At 40.6% G+C, this 20,210-nt stretch overlaps 1 protein-coding gene across 2 annotated transcripts; it reads left to right on the top strand.

Moving 5' to 3' along the window:
• The first annotated feature begins 293 nt into the window (after positions 1-293).
• On the top strand, positions 294-16,598 carry CIDEA (cell death inducing DFFA like effector a). 2 transcript variants are annotated; one of them, XM_061595105.1, is made up of 5 exons: positions 294-415; positions 7,979-8,135; positions 11,582-11,728; positions 12,814-12,998; positions 15,985-16,598. In XM_061595105.1, the coding sequence occupies exons 1-5, from the start codon at positions 351-353 to the stop codon at positions 16,109-16,111; spliced, it is 681 nt and encodes a 226-aa protein (XP_061451089.1). In that variant the 5' UTR covers positions 294-350; the 3' UTR covers positions 16,112-16,598. The 2 variants fall into 2 exon arrangements, with proteins under 2 accessions (XP_061451089.1, XP_061451096.1); XM_061595112.1 differs by lacking the exon at positions 294-415 and adding an exon at positions 423-504.
• Positions 16,599-20,210: the final 3,612 nt, after the last annotated feature.

The raw sequence follows: 20,210 nt of genomic DNA, 5'->3' as shown, positions 1-20,210 counted from the left end.
AAAATTTAGTTCCCTTCCCAAACTTTCAGGCTGGCTACGGGCCTGCTAGTACTCATTTCCACAGGCTACACAATTCAGTAAATTTAGAAAGGAGGGAGACAAGCACCCATTCTTGCTGCCCCCCTGCAGGCGCCCATACAACCCTCCTGAGACTGGAGGATTGACTCTTCCGGCCACGCAACCGGGCAGTGAATTTTTTTCCTCCACCCCGGCTTGGCGGATGAATAGGCGGTTTCTCTGCGTGTCTCCCACCGAGGGCGGGGCTGCGTGGAGGGGCGTCTCCGTTGAGCCCATCTGCTGATAAGGCGCGAGTGGCGACTGCATTGCCGCTAGTCGGGAGACCAACGAAGATGCCTGCCAGAGGAGCCGCGACGGCGGTGGAGAGTGCCCGCGATTACGCCGCGGTCTTTTTCCGGTGAGCGGTGTTCTAGCTCCAACTGTCGCCCTGGAAGATCCCATGCGTGTGTATTCAGGAATAAGCCCCACACTGCTCCGTTGCCTAGAGTGCGTGCTTAGAGTCTTGTTTGGCTTTACTTTGTGAAATCCTATTGGGGGAGCTGCGGTCTAAGCGTCGCCTCGCCTATCACTTAACAAAGGGAATGGTTGGTCTCCCAGTGCGGCCTTGAATTCCCAGCCTGAGAAGCATCCTTGGGCTCTCCCTCCCCTTGTCTCTCTCCCCTCGCTCCCAACTCATCCTCATGGGTCTTAGCCCGACGCTGAAATCCGGACTGGCAGGCGCTCCTCTTTGAATCCAGGCGTGGTTTCTTTATGTCTCGCCTAGGGAGGGGGAGAGAGAGTTCCCGAGATCTTTCCTCGAGGCAAGGGGCTTTCTTAATTGTTTTAAATTATCTCTCTTCTGAGATACATTTCACCCTTAACTTAGAAATAACGTAGATGAGTGATTAAGGGGAAGGAAAGTTGTATGGAGCCTTGAGCGCATATGATTGGCCTGAGATACAAAGAAGCTTCTTACGTAGCGGCTTGCCTTGTGGAACAGTATGGCTTGCTTTATGGCGAGTGGAGAGCGAGATGGCTTCTTTCTTGCCTTGAAATATCTCTTGTCTGAGTAAAATTCAGCCGTGGCTACTCCAGCCGAAATGGAGCGTTAAACTATCCTTTTGATAAAAGTGTTCACCTCCTGAAATGCATTTAGAACCTGCTGAATGCCTTACGAGGGCGAGTTTTTTAGTTGGGTTTGTTGGAGTGGGGTTGCGTGTAAGCCTAAAATGCCTGTGTTGTTGTTGTTGTTGTTATTAAATTAAATTTCTATACCGCCCCATAGCCAAAGCTCTCTGGGCAGTTTACAACATAAAAATCAATATACAATACATAATATACAATTCATTTTTGGTATAATTAAAAGGAAAAACAATACATCACATTTTAAATATATATAGGTAAACAATAAAACTCAACAATGTACATACCATAATAACAGAATAAATAAAACAAACTGAACATTAACTTTTATTAATTTTGTGAAATATAAGGTTTGAAGTCATAAATAGCGCATTAGGGAAATGTCCAGAATTGTAACAAAGGTAAGAAAAAGTAAATAAAAATAAAACAAAAAATTAGCATTTTGTTTGATTTTTCTGTATCTTCAAGTTCCATAGTGTGTAGCGTAGAGTTTCCAAGGTACAGCTTGCTGATCTTTCATGCCAAGTCTTTTAGCTATTAAAGAGTTGCATAAACTTGCGTACCTTACTGGTCAACTAAAATAGTTTTGAGCACTTTAATTCTCTTGCAACACATGGTATCACACAATTACAAATTTAATAAATAAATAATTTGGGAGTTTAATTAGTTTGTGAGCTTTCAGCTTTCTTTGTGTAATTCAGATCTCTAGTTAGACAGAAGCCTCTATATTGAAGCAATGATCTCATAGAAGATAAAACTGAATAAAAATACAGACAAAAATGCTGTGTGAAAGCAATAGGTTGTAAAGAACCAAACATTTGAAAACAGAAAGGGTTATTTGGCCAGGCCAGACTTAGGAATGGCCAAGTAAAAATAATACAAAGCCTATGTTTTTGATGCATTTTATATGTTTTATGTAATGTTGTGAAGGTTTATTGTTTTACATTCTCCACTTAGTGAATGTTAATGTGAAAGTTGTTGCAATATATATCCAATATAGTCTCTCATATATTGGTATACCAGCAGTGTAAAAGGAGAAGCTGGAAATGCATATTTACATAAACCTCAGTTGAGATCAGTGGGAGTTATTTCCAAGTACAGCATGTTTAAATCTTTCAAAACAATAGAAGCTGATCTGGGGGCTTGTGCAGTTGCAGGTTGCGTTTGGATGTTGTTGTTTGGATGCCATGTGGGCGACATGGGGTGGTGACATCTGTTTACTTTTCCTCCATGGAGAGTTCTTGCCACAGTTAGTCCTCTAATGCCTTCATAAAATTACTTTTCACTTAAGACCCTTCAGAGGAACAAGAGAACCTTTCTGGAGACAAATATCACGTGGACCAGTTCCAAGAATAACTTAAATCCAGACACCATGTATAGCTAGAGCCGCACTGAGCCTTGTGCAAACCTCTGTTCTGCTAGCCTTGGATAAATAGCCAAGTTACTTGACTGGTACTCTGTAATAAATTATGAAACTTTTCTGAACGCAGTGGAGAAATGCAATAGCAGCAGATGGAATTTCAAGGGAAAGGGTTACCTAAACAAAAGCTGTATATCTCTTGGTGATTGCAGTATACTGACACGGTTCTTTCAGCAAAAACTGCTGCTAACAAAAGGTTATTGTATTATAGGCTACAATCCTTAAATCCAATTGAACCTGGATGGGATTTGCTTCTGTGTAAACATACATATGACCAGGCTGCACATGCAACAACCCAGTGCTGTTGTATAAATGAGGACATGAGTCTGACTTTTTTTTTAAAAAAGCAATAAATAAAACATTTACAAAATTAAACTACCAACTTAAGAAACCAATCTACAGAATTATACAGCCACAAGAGTGGCTATATACTATAGTCAATATTGTTTTTTTGCATTCTGCAGTGTTAAATTTAAAATACCCCCATGCCATTCTGATGCTTCCCGTAAACTCATTTCAAAACAAAACCTTACAAATCCTAGTCCTGAAATCAGAGACACTTGCTTAACAACCCTCTAAATTTTCATACAGAAAACAGTCAGAGAGAATTGAAAGTTCAAAGTGTAAAAAGAGAGAGAAGAAAACCAGACCCCTTTTGGACTTTTTTCTGTCAGAGTTCTCATAATCTGTTGAAATTAATTAAAAATCAGCCGTGTTCACAGAGTACCTGTAATCCTGTTATTGACCTTGCCCCATACTCTGACCTTCATCTTCTGCAGTTTAAAAGTTTTAAAAAATGCCTGACTGATCTTTAATTAATTTAAGAAATTTAGCATTGAACACAATGATAAGGCTGGACATGCTCAGTAAGAACCAACTATCCGTGTATTCTAAAAGCCAGACTCACAGCTACTAGGCTTGCCTAATCAGGGATCACACCCACACCAGACCTGTATTTCACTTTAGACAGCCATGGCTTCCCCCAAATAATCCTGGGAAGTGTAGCTTGTGAAAGGTGCTGAGAGGAGACTCCTATTCTCCTGACAAGCTCCAGTGGCCAGAATGGTTTAACAGTCAGCCATTATGATTGAAGCTCTGTGAGGGGAACAGGACATCTCCTAGCAACTCTCAGCACCCTTCACTAACTACACTTCCTAGGATTCTTTGGGAGAAGCCATGACTGTCTAAAATGAAATAAAGGTCTGGTGTGGATGTGGCCAGGGACAGCTTTGGTTTAAATTTGGGCGGGAGACTGCATGTGCCTGCTGTAGAATAAAAAGGTGGGGGAAACCCTGAAAAGCAATGATACTCTTCACAATGTTTTCCTTTTGGAAAGAAAAGGAACTTCCCCTCTGCTTAGTGCCCACACACCCAATCTCCTCCCCTCCTCCTTCCCCCTGGTCAGTTTTACCTATCCTAAGCATGATTGTACAGGAATAAATCCCATTGAACTCAAAAAGCATGCAAATGTTAAAGCTGCCCTCCCCTCCTCCTCCCTCTTGTCCCTGCCCTTTCCCTTCTTTCATGCCTCACTTCCCTTTCCCCATCCCCTTCCGATCCCCCCTCCCCCATGGTCAGTTTTACCTGTCCTAGGACTATAACCTGGGAGACCAGGGTTCAAATCCCCACACAGCCATGAAGCTCACTGGGTGACCTTGGGCCAGTCACTGCGTCTCAGCCTCAGAGGAAGGCAATGGTAAACCACCTCTGAATACCGCTTATCTTTTTTTTTATCATTAATTTTATTCAAATTTTCCAACAAAACAAAACAAACCAAATTAAACAATAAAATAAAATGTTGACTTCCGATTTGTCGCAGATCAGTTATAGGTCTATGATATATAACAAACCTGTCTCTTAATATATTACAAAATCACTTTCCTCCAGTAGTTATCTTTAATTAATCATCAAATCTCATTAACATCACTTTATTCTTTCCGCAAAAAGTCAAAGAGAGGTTTCCACTCCTTGAGAAATATATCCCTCGATTTTTCTTCAAATAAACATGTCAATTAATCCATCTCATCAAGTCTACTAGGACCAATAATTTCAATAGCCATTTTTCCATTATCAGTGTTAATTCCATCTTCCAACTTCCATCCTTGCACCCATAATAATCTTGCTGTCATAGTCATATAGTAAGAGTCTAATGGGAATTTCCTTCATCACAAATATTTCATTGCCATCAATTCTGAATGTGTTGCTGAAATATTGTTGTAAAGTCATATCTCTGTTCCTCTTTTTTACGAAATGCACTAGCACATCTCTTGAGAGTTTTTCCATTGTCACATATCTGGAATTAATTCTATAAATTTTCTCTATTTCAAGTTCCATCAAATCATTCCAGTCCAGAAATTCCATCGAAACATTGATAGCTTTATCTCTGATATCTTCATCAATTTCTCCAGGGACAACGCCGAATTCCAAACAGTAATCTTTATCTCCAGGATCCACAAACTCCAAATATTTTTCCAGTTCCACACTTGATAAATCTGTTCCAATCTCCAGGACTTGCATCCTCCCTTCAATTTTTGCCATAAAGTCCAAATCTTTTTCCAATTCCACATTTGATATATCTGATCCAATCTCCAGAATTTGCTCCTTCCCTTTAATTTCTTTTTCATATTCTATTGCTTGTCCATCTGCTTCTTTTCTCATATAATCCTTTATTTCTTTCAACTCCTGTTTCACTTTACCAAATTCAGTTGCCATCTCTTGTCTACTCTGTCCCAGTTCTTGTTTCGTTATCTTAATCTCATCCATTATCTTCTGAAACATATCCAGAGGGGAAAACCCTTCCAGGGGTACATCCAGGGTCTCTGCCACTTCTTTGATTGTCATTCTTAAAGCCGGGGGAAAAAACCCTTCAAATTTCCAATATAGCCACAATTCCCAAGCAAAGAGTAATTTGCTTCTTTTTCCAGCAATAAGGGAGTTAATATTCCAGGCCTGTTGACATCTGGCCAGCACAGTTCTTATCTCCTGCACGTCCAAGAATGCAAAACAAATTTGGTTCACAGCGCCGAACAATTAGTAACATACACGAACAGCAGATTCGTCTAAAGAAAGTAGTCCCAGAAAAAGTAGTCCCAGACATAGATCAATCAAATAATAATCTAAATCAGATTTTCTCTTCGGATAAGTTGCCCCTCATCCGTTTTAATCTTTATAGTTTCCAAATTCAGGCCTGCTTTTTGCCATAAAAAATAAGATAAGCTTTTTAAATTTTCTTTCCTCCTCCTTAATTCCTTGTATAAAAGAGAGAAGTGTAACTCACCCAGGTATCTTAATTGCTGATTCTAAAACAAATCTCTTTTACTGTAGTAATTTAAGCCAGATGATAAGATTAGACAGAAGAAAGCTCGCCCGTTGTGGATCATTTAAAAGAAAAAACGTCTCGCTTTTTTTCAGCCCAGCTTGCTGGAAGTCCTAACTCCGTCCTCGGCTGCTAGGTATGCCTTCCTTTCCCAGGGAATTCATGATCAATTCCAGCCACTGACAGCCCAACGAAGTTTCTGTGGATAATCTATTCGGTTCACCCTTGCCTGGGAGAACATTTACACCAGTCAAAGTTCCCTTTTGACTGATTTTAAACTGAAAAAAGCTTCCTCTGAGACAGAGCTCTCTCAGAGGCAGCCATAGGCGGAGCAATCTTCCGGGAAGTCCTTCTGAATACCGCTTATCAATCAATCAGCCCAATTTATTGTACTAGCCAAAGGCCATGACAAATACATTAAAAACATAAAAACATACAGAGGTATGTAAAAGTATACAGAGAACAAATTGTTGCAACCAATAATATAAAAGAATTACAGAGTTACCATCAGCGAGCTCAGTTTAAAAATCTGAATCTCCCAAACAGTTTGTAGCAATTTTATCTAGTTCTTTCTTTCTAATCCTTTTTGCAGCAAGCGCAAAAAGAGCCACTTTGTGTGTCACGTAACCATTAATATCACTCAGGAGGAATTGTACTGATTCTACAAGGGCATTCCCACTTCCCTGAGACAACAACAGAGGTTTCAAGAATCTTACCATGAAAATCCTATTCATATGGTTGCCATGAGTCAGAATTGACTTGAAGGCAGTCCATTTCATTTTTCAAAACTAGCAGTAAAGTCATGCACTGGGTTTTATTTTTAACCATAGCTGCTTAGCTTTTGTGTTCTATTTGGCTTTTTGAAATTGTTTAACCAAATAGATAGGCAGTGTTAAAAGCTTTTTTTAAAGTTCAAGTATGCAAAGCCTCTTGCCAAAGACTCCTGAGCAAATCTAGGAATCCTCAGTTAAGTGGATAAGCCCTCTTTCAGATCAGTCATTGGTTAAAGAACAGGAAGCAGAGTCACTGGATGGATACGAGAAGTGAATTTAGGCACTAACTATCTTTTATTTGCTTCTTCCACTGTAAGTAGTAGCAGAACGAGGTTCTAGAACTAGGTAGCAGTAGAGGGACCTATTTATGCTAGCAAAGCATCTGGTTATGCATCTGCTGTCTAAAGATGCAATGCTTATAGTAGAAACCCTAAATTAAGCCATCTTTAGGGGCCCTGCTGGCAAGCACATGGTCCGGATAGACATACAGGGTTAACTGGAAGCAGGGTGGAGGCATACTTTGTAGTAGACACCTTGCGAATTGACTCAAACAAAAAAATGCAACCATACAAGCAAGAAAAATATATACAGTAGGGCCCCGCTGTTTGGCATTCCGCTAATACGGTGGTTTTCAATTACAGTAGGGCCCCACTCATATGGCACTTGTTCCACTTTTTTGGTGTTTTTCGGGTGTCGGGCACCATTTTATTGTCGGTGTTCCACTTATTAGCGATTTTCGCTTTTTGGCAGGAAACCTAACACGCCGTATGAGTGGGTTCCTACTATAACTGGAAAATTTTCCACCTATGTTGGTTTAGGTATTGTACCAAAGCTGCTGTCATCCCCATCTTGGTCTGTACAGAAGAATGTGACCCTTCCTGGTTGTAGAAAGTTGTAGAGCAGGAAGTCTCATGCCAGACTCTTCTAGTCATAGTGTTGAGCAGTGCCAAAGAGTAAAAGCATTAAAAAGTCTTTGACGTAGAACATTAACTTCCAAGCCAAAAATTGGTATTGGTAGGAGGCTGAGGTTTAGGTAGAGATTAACTTCTGCTGAATCGATGGATTGTAGCAGATAGCTCACAGTTGGTTCTAGAGATTAAAACAGTCACTGACATTACTGTTGGATCAAAACACCCCTTTCCTTAGGTTTTTAATATCTCTTCCCTAGCCTAGAAGCATCAATTGCTTTTCATCTAGGAAAAGCCATTGGCTGACTTGAACTATATCCATGGTGCTACTGGGTACTAAAAAATATTTTCTGGGTTTTAAAACTGTCACCATATAATAAATGCATTGAACTTAAAAAAACAAACCTGGTTTCTGTTCTAGATCTCTGGTGTCTGTGGGAGCCTCGCTAGGCTCAGTAACAAGACAGGCCCTGCTTGCTCCTTTTCCAGCTGCAGCACGGCCCTTTCGTGTTTGTAGCCATGACAGAAGCAGTCGGAGAGGAGTTGTTGCAAGCAGCCTACAGGAGCTTATTAGCAAGGTATGCCTCTCTTCAAAAGCCCAAGCCTGATACACATGCCTGAACCTTCTTGTCCCAAGCATGTGTTAAAAGACTTTGCTGCTCTGTCTCCACACAGATGAATGGAAAGTTCTCTGCTTAGACTCTCTAGAGCCTTGTTTTTAGTCCTGGATCTATGTGTGGTGTTAACTTCTTGGGGCAGCCTGGTCTCCGTATTTACTTTAGCTCAAGCAAAGCAGTATTAGGTGCTTAAGATACATTTTCAATTCTAACCTGTCTCGGCAGTGATCTGTGGTCTTTCAAAAGGTCCTCCTTTGATCCTGAGGATATATCTCATCTGACAAAATCCTAATGTTCTGAGCTTATTGAAAACCACAGAGGCTCTTTCACAAGTTATCTCAGTTCCTAAGTTGTTGGCAGATATGCGGCAGAAACTAGGTCCCTTATCCACATTGTTTTTTTATTAATTGTATGACATGTATATCCCACTTTTTCTACAAGGAGCTCAAGGTGGCATGTAGTAGGTTAAGCTGAGATATAAAGAACTGGCCCAAAGTTACAGAGTAAGCTTCATAGCCGAGCGAATACTTGTACCCTGGTCTCCCAGGTCCAAATCCAACATTATAACCACTGCACCACAGTGATTGTCTCTGCACGTGCTGTGGGTAAGCTCCTTTGGGGGTGAAGTTTTGGTAATTATTTAGTCTTGAACACCTTACTACATTTCAGAGATACATGTTTTAGTGTACTACATTGGTGCTGTTTGGAATTTACCACTGAACCATGAACTATGGGTCATGTGTGTACCACCTATCATGCAACAATTATCAACATTTTGCACTCCTTATAGGAGCAGGTTATATATTCACATGAGCACAAAAGAGAAATTTGAAAATGTCATGAGAGACTGCATCTAAGATGGCTGTGGAGCAGGGAATTGTGGGGTTTCTTTTGACAGTGTGGGACCTTCACAGGTTAACATTTGGTTTTTGCTAGCCGGCATGAGTTGGCAGTTTTACTGCCCAGCTGCAGGTAATCAAAGGCCCAGCCTGACACCTTCTTATCAGTAAAGGCCTGGTTCCATCAAGGCCATAAAGCCTGGGAAGCTTTAGGGAGGATATGCCATTTGGCTGGTGATTAATGAGCCCTTACCTCATAAAGAAGTCCCAGGTTGGATAATTGTCTCCAGCCTGTTGCTGGGGATTTTGCCATAAGTATGGGCAGAAAATTCTAAGTTTTGTTCCTTTTCTGGGTCCCATCATGCCTACTTGATGTTGCCCGGTGAGGTTCCATTTTTTCCTATCGACTATCCTGACCGTTATCTCTCTGAGGAGAGGTGGCTAACCAACAGAAAGCCATTTTGTAAGTATTAGGCTAGGCTAGTTAGTCTTTGTTGTTTTTTCTATTGAGATTGAACTCTCTGTTTTACCTTGCCCCTCTTGGGTGTGGATATTAAGGAACCATTTTGCTGCTGTAACTGTGCACTTCTTTTATTCTTTAATAAACTTACTTCTATTTACCAGTGTGTTTTCATTTCAGGAGAAGGTTAGTTCTAAAGCTGATACCTTGACCATTGACCACAACTACTGTACAACTGGGTGTTTGCCTAAGGCTCTAGGGCAAGGAGTGTCTTCTTGGCTCTTATTCTTGGGAATTTCTGGCAAGTTTTCTGGGCTCTGAGTTTCCCCTTGGCTCAGAGTGGTTAATCAGTATAAGGGGTGGTGGCAGCTATCTACCCTGCAGGGCTGTTGTGAGCGTGCACAGCCTTGGCAGAGAAGGATATCTTGCCAGGATCAATTGCCCTGGGTGGAGAATTGGCTCCTGGGAAAGTGAAAGGTGGGGGGAGGACCTCTGTCAGTCATCACAGAAAATGTTTGGTCAGCTTTCCTTGAGGCTCTTAAGCAGGGCTGTGGAGTTGGAGTCGGAAGCAATTTTGGGTGGAGTCAGAGTTGGTAGAAATGTACTGACTCCGACTTCAAAATAAAATTAATATTTTAATATTAATATTAATACATTAATATACATTTGCTATTTATGAAGGATTCAGAGTCAGACAGTAGAAATATTAATATACATTTGCCATTTATGAAGGAGTTGGAGTCGGACAGTAGAAAAATAGAGGAGTCGGAGTCGAAGGTTTGACATACCGACTCCACAGCCCTGCTCTTAATTTGGCAGTCCAGTATATTTGTGTTAAAAATGTATATGTTCATGACCTTGTCCCAGGTTCTCTTTTGTTTTTTATTGTTTATGGAACTTTGATTGTATTGCTCAAGAATTGTGATAAAGTTGAGATGTATTTTTTCATGTAATAAGTAAAGCAGAATTGTGAAGATTGTCCCTACATGCTAGCCTTTAATCTTGTTTGCAGTGGTGTAGGGTGGCTTGTAGCTGTCATGCTTAGGCTAGATTGGTGCCCAGATGGTTGTGTGTTATGCCTGGAACCAGTCATTACACCAGTTGCTGCTTCAGACTAGTACTGGAATGCCACTTCATGTAATTCTTGATGCTCTAAATTCCTAGAGTGTAGTCTGAAGGCACATGATGCAGCAACTTTGCTGAAGCGAAGCAGCTCTGGATCCAAACAGAGCCCGGATAGAAGACTATCTGGGAATCTTATGTACTGTGCCTTGAGTTTCATCATGGAAGCAGGGCGGAAATGGAATATAAATATAAAGTCCACATGCTTTGGATAATAAGGGGTAACTCCCTTTATGGATGTGAGAGAGAATCTAGACTATTTCTGTAGGTCACACTGATGTGCCTTCTCCTGGCAATAGAATTTTTTTAAAGTCCCTTGGATTTGAATTCTACTTTTCAGGACTAAACTAGATATGACATTTGTTGCATAGATATGATCAATGTACACCCATAGGGAAGAAGTTTAATCTTCCTAATACCATGGTCTTGACAAATCTCTCCTCTGACGCTATTTGCTTTGGGAAGAAGGCCTCCATTGTCATTAATGGCTGCTTTCCTCCTGACTAAAAATGGCATCTGGGCGTGGGGAGGGGCAGAATTGACTTTTTTTAACACACACAGCTCTGCAGCTTGCTCTTTTTTTCTTTTTTTACACAAAATTGCCTGTTGCATCCGCATAATGAATGTTATGCCCAGTTTGGTCACGTGTTGACCTAGCACTAATAAAAGTAAACCCATTTTGGAGGTAGTTCGAACACCATGTCCCTAATGCTTCAAAAAAACAAACAAACCTGGGCTCACCTACGCAACTCCAATTCTCTTTCAAAAATGTCTCCATTCAAAAGTAGTTGGGCTCATGTCAGGTGATGTGACAGTTTAATCTTTGCCAGCTGATGCATGCAAATAACAGTGCCATTTCTGAGCAAAAGTCTGGCATGTGGCAAACTTTCAGGCATGTGTGTGAGCTGTCTTACTTCGCTGGGGGCAAACAAGATGGAAGGAAACGAGGCATATGGAACTAGTGTTCACTCTTGCCTCTACTTTAGACCTTAGATGCCTTAATGATTACTGCTGGGCTGATAACACTAGTTCTGGAGGAAGATGGTACAGTGGTGGATACAGAAGACTTCTTCCAATCCCTGCGAGACAACACACACTTCATGCTTCTAGAGAAAGGACAGAAATGGAAGCCAGTAAGTGGTGTTTATTACAGAAAATAATAAATTTGGTATATCCTCACTGGTTTAAGTTGAAACAAAATGTTAAGGTTTTCTAGGGCAGAGTTGGGGAACCTCTGACCTGTGGACCTAACTACACCCACCAGGCTTTGGAGATTGGCCCACCAGGCTGTTTTGGGCAAACTATGCTCACCAATCCCATACCTAGTGTCATATATGACACTAGGCATGGGGAAACATCAAGCCCCACTGTAAAAGAAAAGGGTGCCAAATTTTTTAAAGTGCTGACTTATTTTAAGTAAAGGAGAAATCAGGAGGACGCTTCCTTTGAGTTGCTGGCTTAAATTCAGTTGCTAGAGTTGAGTCTGCTTAGTTGCAAGAGACAGGCTTGGTTACATCTCTGTTCAGATGTAAGGATAAATACCCTTGAAAGCTAATGTTACAAAACTAAGTATGCTTCTTTGAGCAGAGTAGAACCTTCAGCCTGATCCTATGCATGTTTACTTGGAAGTAAGTTGCAGAAGCAAGAGGAAAATTGTGTTTCTCCATGAGATGGAAAGTGAATATTCATGCTGCTTAGGTGGTAGAATCATATTTTTTCATACATTTGATAAATTAACACATTGCAGAGGTTAGGTAGCTGGAGGTTATACAGGGGCAGCATTACCTCAATGGATGACTCTAGTGAGAAAGCGGATGGCATCTCCTGAACCCTGCTCATCTAATTCACTAGTCCCTAGGCTCAGTGAGAATCCCACAGTAATAAACATAATATCTGGCATATTATCACTTTTGTTAAAACTGGATACTGAAATTATCCTCCAGTGTGAATATGTTTCTAACTTGGTGTTTGAGAAGAACAACATTTCCCAAATGGAAAAGCAATCTGTACTAGATTCCAGTAATTGTGAACTTCCAAGGGAATTGGGAACTTGACTATAAATTCATTTTTGGTGGGTTAGTCATAGGTCAAAGGTTATTCATTTCCATTCCCAATCATAAGTGAATCAATTATATACATTTTTCTCCAGGGCTACTGGACATATATAGGTGAGGCAAACCTAAATATTTCATGCATATTTTTCTTTCCTCTGATCTAGGGACCAAACCACGGTATTGCAAAAGTACAGCAGCCAAAGAAAACGGGGGTGGCAAATATCACCTTGGATTTGTACAAGGTGAATCCTAAAGACTTCATTGGATGTCTAAATATCAAAGCTACTTTTTATGAAATCTATTCTGTGTCCTATGATATCAAATGCATGGGAGCAAAGACTGTACTGAGGTAAGTGTGTTCATCTCTAGTAACAAGAATGTGTTCTTCCTGCAAAGTAGGCTGACCTGCAGCAACAAAGCATAACTAATACTCTGTTACCTTGACTTGCATAGTTAGAAATCGAGTAAATATTAATATGGCTGCAACAGAGACTTAAGGAAGACGTTTCCCCATCTGGAGCAAGATAAAGTACATAACAGCAGCCTGGACCTCAGGTTCTGGCATGAGATAAGGAGAAATGTGTCTATGTCCATTTCCTCCACACCATGCATAATTGTATGCACTATATATCATGTTTTCCTTCCCCATCCCTTACTTTTTTTAAATGGGGAAAAAAGATCTAAAAAGTGTAACTTTTCCTATGGAAGGGTTGCTCAGCGGTAGAGCATCTGTTTTCCATACAGAAGGTTCCAAGTTCAATCCCTGACATTTTTAGGTCAGGCTGGGAAAGACTCCTGCCTGAAACCCTGGTGAGCTGCTACCAGTCAGTGTGGGCAATACTGAGCTAGATGGACCAGTGGTGTGACTCGGTGTAAGTCAGCTCTTTATGTTCCTATAGGGGAGGTGCTCCAGCTCCCTGAACACTTTGGTTGTCCTTTGCCAGCTCTACAGTATTTTTATTTTTAGATGTAGCAACCAAAACTAGTATCAAAGTGTAGCTGCTCCATAGATTTGTATAAAGCTGTTATTATATTGGCAAGCTTTTTAATTGTTTTCTTAATGATCCCTAGCATAGCATTCACCTTTTTCACAGCTGCGTCACACAAGTCTGATTTAACTGAACCATTTGCCATGCCCCCAAGATTGGATCAAGTCACTGCTGTTCAGACTCATCTGTGTGTATGTGAAGTTACACTCAAAAGTCCATAGCTGAGTAATACCTTTATTAGGACCAACCAAAAATTCTGGCATGTGGCAAACTTTCAAGTTTTCCAGAATTCTTCATCAGACAAACTGTTGTACAATAGGTTAATAAGATGAAGAAAAATAAAGCAAAAAGTGCAAAAAATGGGGTCAGTGTTGTAGTCATGAGATCAGCTCATCTTGGGTCCAAGATGGAGATTTCTGGTGAGTAAGTCCCTCCCAGGTGCTACTGATTATCAGGTTACACACCTAGCATAAAAGTGTGTTTGGGGGATAAAGAAGCCATGGCCAATGTTCTCATTCTTTGAGAAAGTAAAGCCTTCTTGGTAACCTAGATCTGTCTCACATCTTAAACAAAACACATGGGTTCCAGAGAGCAGAAGTAAAGAGAAACAGTTGTGTTATGTGAAGTTAGGGGGTTTGTTTGACCCAGTGAGCATCACTTTATATTTTGAACTGTATTAAATGCCCATTCGCCCATTTGGGGCATATCCTGTTGGAGCTTTCTGCAATTCTTTTTTGTCTTTACCATTCTCAGAATGACTCCAAGTCATTTATAAGCAAGATTAAAAAAAAAACCTCAAGGATCTTGAGAGACCTGATGCAAATGATACACAGATAAAGTCTAAAAATGAAATGCCCAAAGGAGAATTCTGAAGAGGAGCTGAAATGCAAAAACCATTCTTTCTGGAATGGCAGTATCCCCCCACAAAAAAAATCAAATATGGGTTTTTTCCTCTATCGGTAAATCTGCAGTCTGTTAAAATATCTTGGAAGTGGTTTGTGAAGGACGCCAGGCAAGCTCTATATGGTGTCCTGCTATAAGAAGGCATGAGTAAGTCAAATATTCAGGGAGCTGGTGACCTTCTTTGTGATGTTACCTAAGAGTGTTTGAAGTCTCAGACTTGTTGCGACACTAGGTGGTGGTAGTGCCCACAACTTCTGCAGCCAGCTGAATATATAATTATTGCTGGAGTCCTATGGTAAGAATTCAGTAGAACAATGTGGGAGTTAAAATGCAGAAGAAAGCACTCTTGCAAATACAGCTGGCACTGGCATGTTTAGAGTAGTTAAAGTTGCGATAGTGGGGTCAATCTCTGGAAATAGTAGTTTTAGGTCTGTTGAGGTAAGCTACTGCTCTAATGGAGTGTACCTTAATCCTTGCCAAAGTACAAAGGGACAAGTGGCTTACAGTTACTTTTAAAAGTCACTATAGGAAAGTATGATCCCATCTGACTTCAAGATAACCTAATTACAAAATAAATATACTTCAAATGGCAGCAAAAAAACATAAGGAATACTTTAGCATGGTATTCAAACGTATAAATTTCAGGACTTTTCACAATTGCACACAGCAACGCAATAAATTGGAATAAAAGCAGCATCTAAAACGTAGCATATTGCTAATGATCTTAAAAATGCCTGAATGATGTTGTTACTGTCACCTAAAATAACAATGTTGGTGTCAGGTGAGCTTGAGCATTCCATAACTGGGGTGCTACAGGTGAAAAGTCCCTCTTGCTGACATCTACTTCTCCCCTGACAGTCAAGGCACATGATGATGAGCATAAACAGATCTTGGAATGCAGGCAGGTTCATATGAGCGTCAGGTTTTCTTCAAGCAGCTGGGCCTAAATCATTTAGAACTTTTAACAGTAAGCATCCAACACCTTGAATTGGGTTTGGAAAGGAACATAGAGCCAGTGAAGTGCCTTCACAACTGGTGTAATGTGGTGAAACAAACTCTTGTCAGTTTTATACTGTACTAATTCTAGCTTTTGGACCACCATCAAAGGTAGCCCTAAATGCAATGCCATTGCCGTAATCCATGCTCTGTTAACCTTCCAGTTGGCAAACTGGCAAGGCTATCCCGCTCCAGGAGTGGTTGCAGCTGGTGAACAGCCATAGCTGGTAAAAGGGGTTGCTTGGTCCTCTAGCAACAAAACTGGATCCAGGAAACGCGCACACACCCCCAGCTAAAAATATGCTCTTCCAGGAAAAGTGTGACTTCAGGAGAAATGCCAAGTGTATGCTGGTGTAAGTTGTACATGGACCAAAGTGGTGGTGCACATGCTCCTTCTGTACAAGATTGATTAACTTCTGACTAAGCTAAATGTGTTCCTTGTTGTAGGAGGATGCTTCGATTTCTGTCACATATTGCACAAGTAACGGGACAACTCCTTCTCTACACTGGAACATACACGCTACAGTTAATGGGCGACTATGAAGAAGACCTGCTTACTGATGCAAAGCACTAACTAAAACGATCACAAGAGCCTTTTAGTATTGGTTCTCCAGCTGACACTTAAGCATTTTTAAACTTACATATATATATATATTTATAGCTTAACACATTAAATGTCTCAAGTTGAACTTGGCACACAAATAATCAAAAAGGTAAACTAGCTTTTTCATGTTCAGGTTTTTCATTAAGATAATGACATCATAACTATAAATATGATTGGAATCTTTTCAATGCAGTGAAAGAAAGTGTTGCAGATGAATTCTTGTGCCATAAACGTCTACAATGGAGAGCTGTATGGATGACAAGCAGACATTTATTCACTCTTATAAACTGAGGTGTTTCTCCATTGATTACCATGTAATCATCCATGCAGCAAATTCTGATTGGAGTTGGTTATTTTTTCTGCAGAAGCTTAATGCTAAACAACTAACATATGTTTCTCTTGTAAATAAATGTCCAAGTTTCAGTATTAAAAAATAAAGTGTTGTGCCATCCCTTGATAGCATCTGATTAAAGTCTTAATCTTATAGAAATTGCCATAGATCCTTGTCATAATAGTTCAGATATCCTGTGGTCATAACTGTTGGCAAATCCTAAGGATCAACCTGCTTTTAACAGGGAAAGCTTTCTCTTCTGAACTGCTTTGGAAAAGTACAATGACTACCATGTTAACAGACATGGAAATAAAGCAAATGGAAAGCCTCCTTCTCACTTTTCTCAGATTGGCTGTTTGGAAGTAAGGTGAGTGGCTGCAGGACTTTGAAGGGTTTTTAGGCAAAAGTAGAATAAAAAAAGAGAAAGCAAAGCAGGCTGGTAGGAAAACTGAGGCTGCAACCTACCTACAGTTCACCTTACTACATGTATACACACAATTTGAGTATCTTGCTGGATCCCAAATCTACAGAATCATGCCATTAAGGCTTAGATGTGATGAGCCATTTGTTATCAATGCTTGAGTTGGAGCACATTTGACCAGTAGGATCTGTTAGAACTTGTATGTTTTCTCTCCTCCACCCCTCATTCCTTACACTACTTGTTATGCTACATCTTTTCATGGAACACATGATGGCAAATGTAGAGTTGCCCAACGGTTTCCTATCAAGGCCCTGCCCAGATGTGGGCCTGTTTTAGCTTCAGCAAGACTGCAGCACCTTGTGCATTCAGGACAGTAAACAAGCAGAATCCCTAAACTGCCCTTTGGGCCCAACCTCCAGTACATACAATCAACAAACTTGGTCTCATGGAGAGGGGGTCTGGCGAAACCCAAGGATTCCCGATAGATGACTGCCACACCCCCTCCCCGTCTACCAATCCTCGGCTGCTGTGCGTATTGGAAACCGGCTGGACACATGGCCTCAAGTATAGGAGCCGAGGCCTCATCCAGCCAGGTCTCCATAATACATACCAGGTCTGCGTTCTCATCCAAGATCATGTCATGAACAGTCCCACACAGTTTTTCTGCCTTATCTAATGTGGCAATATAAGTGTAAGAATAACATTAGCATTTATCGTTGGGCAGATGTCAGGCTTGATGGATCTACTTTTGTTTTTTTGCTAGACCCTAGAGATCTACCAACCAGAGCCAAATGTAAAATGGTGGCTCCAGAGCCTTCTATACACTTGGCATTAAGGAGGGAGGTGAGGGAGGGAGGTGTTGAGCATATGCGCATCCTGAGATTGTTTTCATGGCTAGAACAGATTTTATTTACTACACCAATCCACTCTTGGTCTCTTTCCAGGCTTTATTGGCTTAAGAATCCTAATTTGAGTTTGGGAGGGTGAGCATTTTTCTTGCTTTTGTTAAACCATCATAAGTCGAGCTCTTGCTGATCTACTGACACCCTAAGATCAATAATTTGTCCACCCAAGAGCTAAACTTCAAATCTGCAGGCTTTTGGTAAGTAGAGTGGCCACTTTTACATTGCCAAAAAAAGAGGAAACACACCACAACCAAATGTGGCAGATTTGCATAAAAAATTCAATGCAAATTGAGAAGTAAATGTGATTGTTGAAAGATAATGGGTGGTATCCAACTGGATGCATACAGTCAGCAGAGTGGCAATTCCCCTTCTTCTCAGTAGACTCCATGCCCCCTCCCTCTGAGATAATCCTCCACCTTTCTGGTGAGGATTTGTGGGGAGGAAGAATCACTGAAGTTGTTCTGCTTTTAGATGAGGATCACCATCTAGATACTGCTCAAAACATCTTACCATAGGGAAGGCTGTGACCAGATGCTGTCTGTTGATAAGCAACTTCAAGGCCCCTTGTGGCTCTTTTATATTTAAACTGGACATCCCTTCATTAGAGAACTTCAGATAGATGCTTGTCCTCTGAAAAGTAAAACAGCCCCCTTATTACAAGGTAAATCATTTTTTAAAATTTTGTTTCCAAAGCTCGTTTGTCTCAAATGGTGCAATAACTCCGAAACTAAAATGTATGTAAATGTCTTACTTGGTTAGCAGAGACATTGACAAGTGTAGTGTGATTTGATGGCAAATCCATGGTAAAGTCAAGCTTAAATTTCTGAACTAATAACCAATGAATGGCTTTCATAATGAACAGCAAGCCTTGATTTGCATGTGGGCTTCAAACACAGTTTCTTTGCCAGCTGGCATGGGAGAGAGAACAGGAGCCAATAATCTGGGAAGCATTTTGAGCACAGTGTAATCAGTTGATTTGCACCACCATGGCTGAGTTTGTGGGCTACAATGCCAACAGCTTTAGCAACACTGGTTGTGGGTTTGTTTAATGGGAGTGTGTACAAAATATAACACTTGTTCAAAAAGTTCTTCAGCTCTGTAAAACAAAGTAGCAATTAAGGTCAAAGGATTAAGCTAAAACCACAACTAGAAAAATGGAGCTGAAGGAGGAGTGCTGTGCAGTACTAACACCAATGGAAGAAATAATACTAAGGCAACGAAAGACCTCTATGTTATTCAGGTTGTGACATGCCAATATGTTATGTACAGTGGCTTGCCAGGGCCTTGATGAACTACCTGTTTTAATTGCCTGCATAGAACACAAATGGGGGGAGGGGTCATGACTTGATAGGTTACTATGCATTGCTGCTCTGTTTGGCATGGTGGATCACAAGTTGTGGAGGCTTACCTCAAGATCACATGTGCAGGCATGTACCATCACTGAAATCACAGCAGTTGAGTGTGTCTAAATAATAGCCCTAATGCTGTTTACATTGAAATGAGTTATGCTGTAAAGCATTATTCTGTATCGCTGTGTATGTTCTATTTATATGCAAGAACATTGTTTTTAAGAGCTTGTTTTGCTTTTATGTATATTTCATTTATGTTGTCTGAAAAATCTGCATTAGTAAACTTTAAAGCTGCAGTTTTGGGCCTTTTCAAAAAAACCAACCAAACAAGTTGACCTGGGACATTAACCTTAGTAACCTGCAGCTTAGGTTACTGTCATGCATTACATGTGAGGCTGCCCTTGAATATGGTTCAGAACCTGCAATTTGCCCAAAATACAGATGCAAAGCTGTTAACAGGGCATTATGATAATATTACACTGGTACTTTGCCAACTGCACTGGCTTCTGCTTCAATTCCAGACTGAATTCAAAGGGGTAGTTTTGACCCTTAAAGCCTTTCATGGCTTAGTATCTAGAAAACTACTTCTCTACACATGTGGTTGCCCATACACTAAGAACTTCAAGAGATGTCTTTCTTCAGATGCCTTCCACCATTTGCAGACAGCTGAGGGAGAGTCTCCACAGTGGTGGCTCTTTGACTGTGAAATGCTGGCTCCTACTTCAATATCATTTCAGCACTAGGCAAATACATTCTTAAAAGCAGATCATCTCAATCTCTCCTAATAGCTTTAAAGCTGCTTTGATGCTGCTCTCTTAAATTGTGTAGCTTTTTAATAGCTTTCTTTTAAATTGCTTTTATTGTTATTTTGCGGTTTGGAAAGTGATGCGGAAATGCATTTAAAAGTAGGGGGTGAATTAATGATTTTCAGGAAGACACATAAGGATGAATTATCATTGTCATATAACCAGCCAGTAAACAAATTGGAATGAATATTCAATAAAGACTGCACACAGTCAAGCCATGCATAAGCTTTGTAGGATGAAATCAGGGTGAGTGCTGA

The sequence above is a fragment of the Rhineura floridana genome, chromosome 1 (assembly GCF_030035675.1).
Source record: "Rhineura floridana isolate rRhiFlo1 chromosome 1, rRhiFlo1.hap2, whole genome shotgun sequence".
Classification (NCBI taxonomy): Eukaryota; Metazoa; Chordata; class Lepidosauria; order Squamata; family Rhineuridae; genus Rhineura; species Rhineura floridana.
Note: the sequence above shows the minus strand (reverse complement) of the source record. Positions and strands in the feature narration are given on the sequence as shown.

Coding starts and splice junctions, on each gene's coding strand:
- CIDEA (XM_061595105.1), top strand. CDS start 351: ATGCCTGCCAGAGGAGCCGCGACGGCGGTGGAGAGTGCCCGCGATTAC. Junction 8,136..11,581: donor TACAGGAGCTTATTAGCAAG/GTATGCCTCTCT, acceptor CCTCTACTTTAG/ACCTTAGATGCCTTAATGAT. Junction 11,729..12,813: donor AAGGACAGAAATGGAAGCCA/GTAAGTGGTGTT, acceptor CCTCTGATCTAG/GGACCAAACCACGGTATTGC.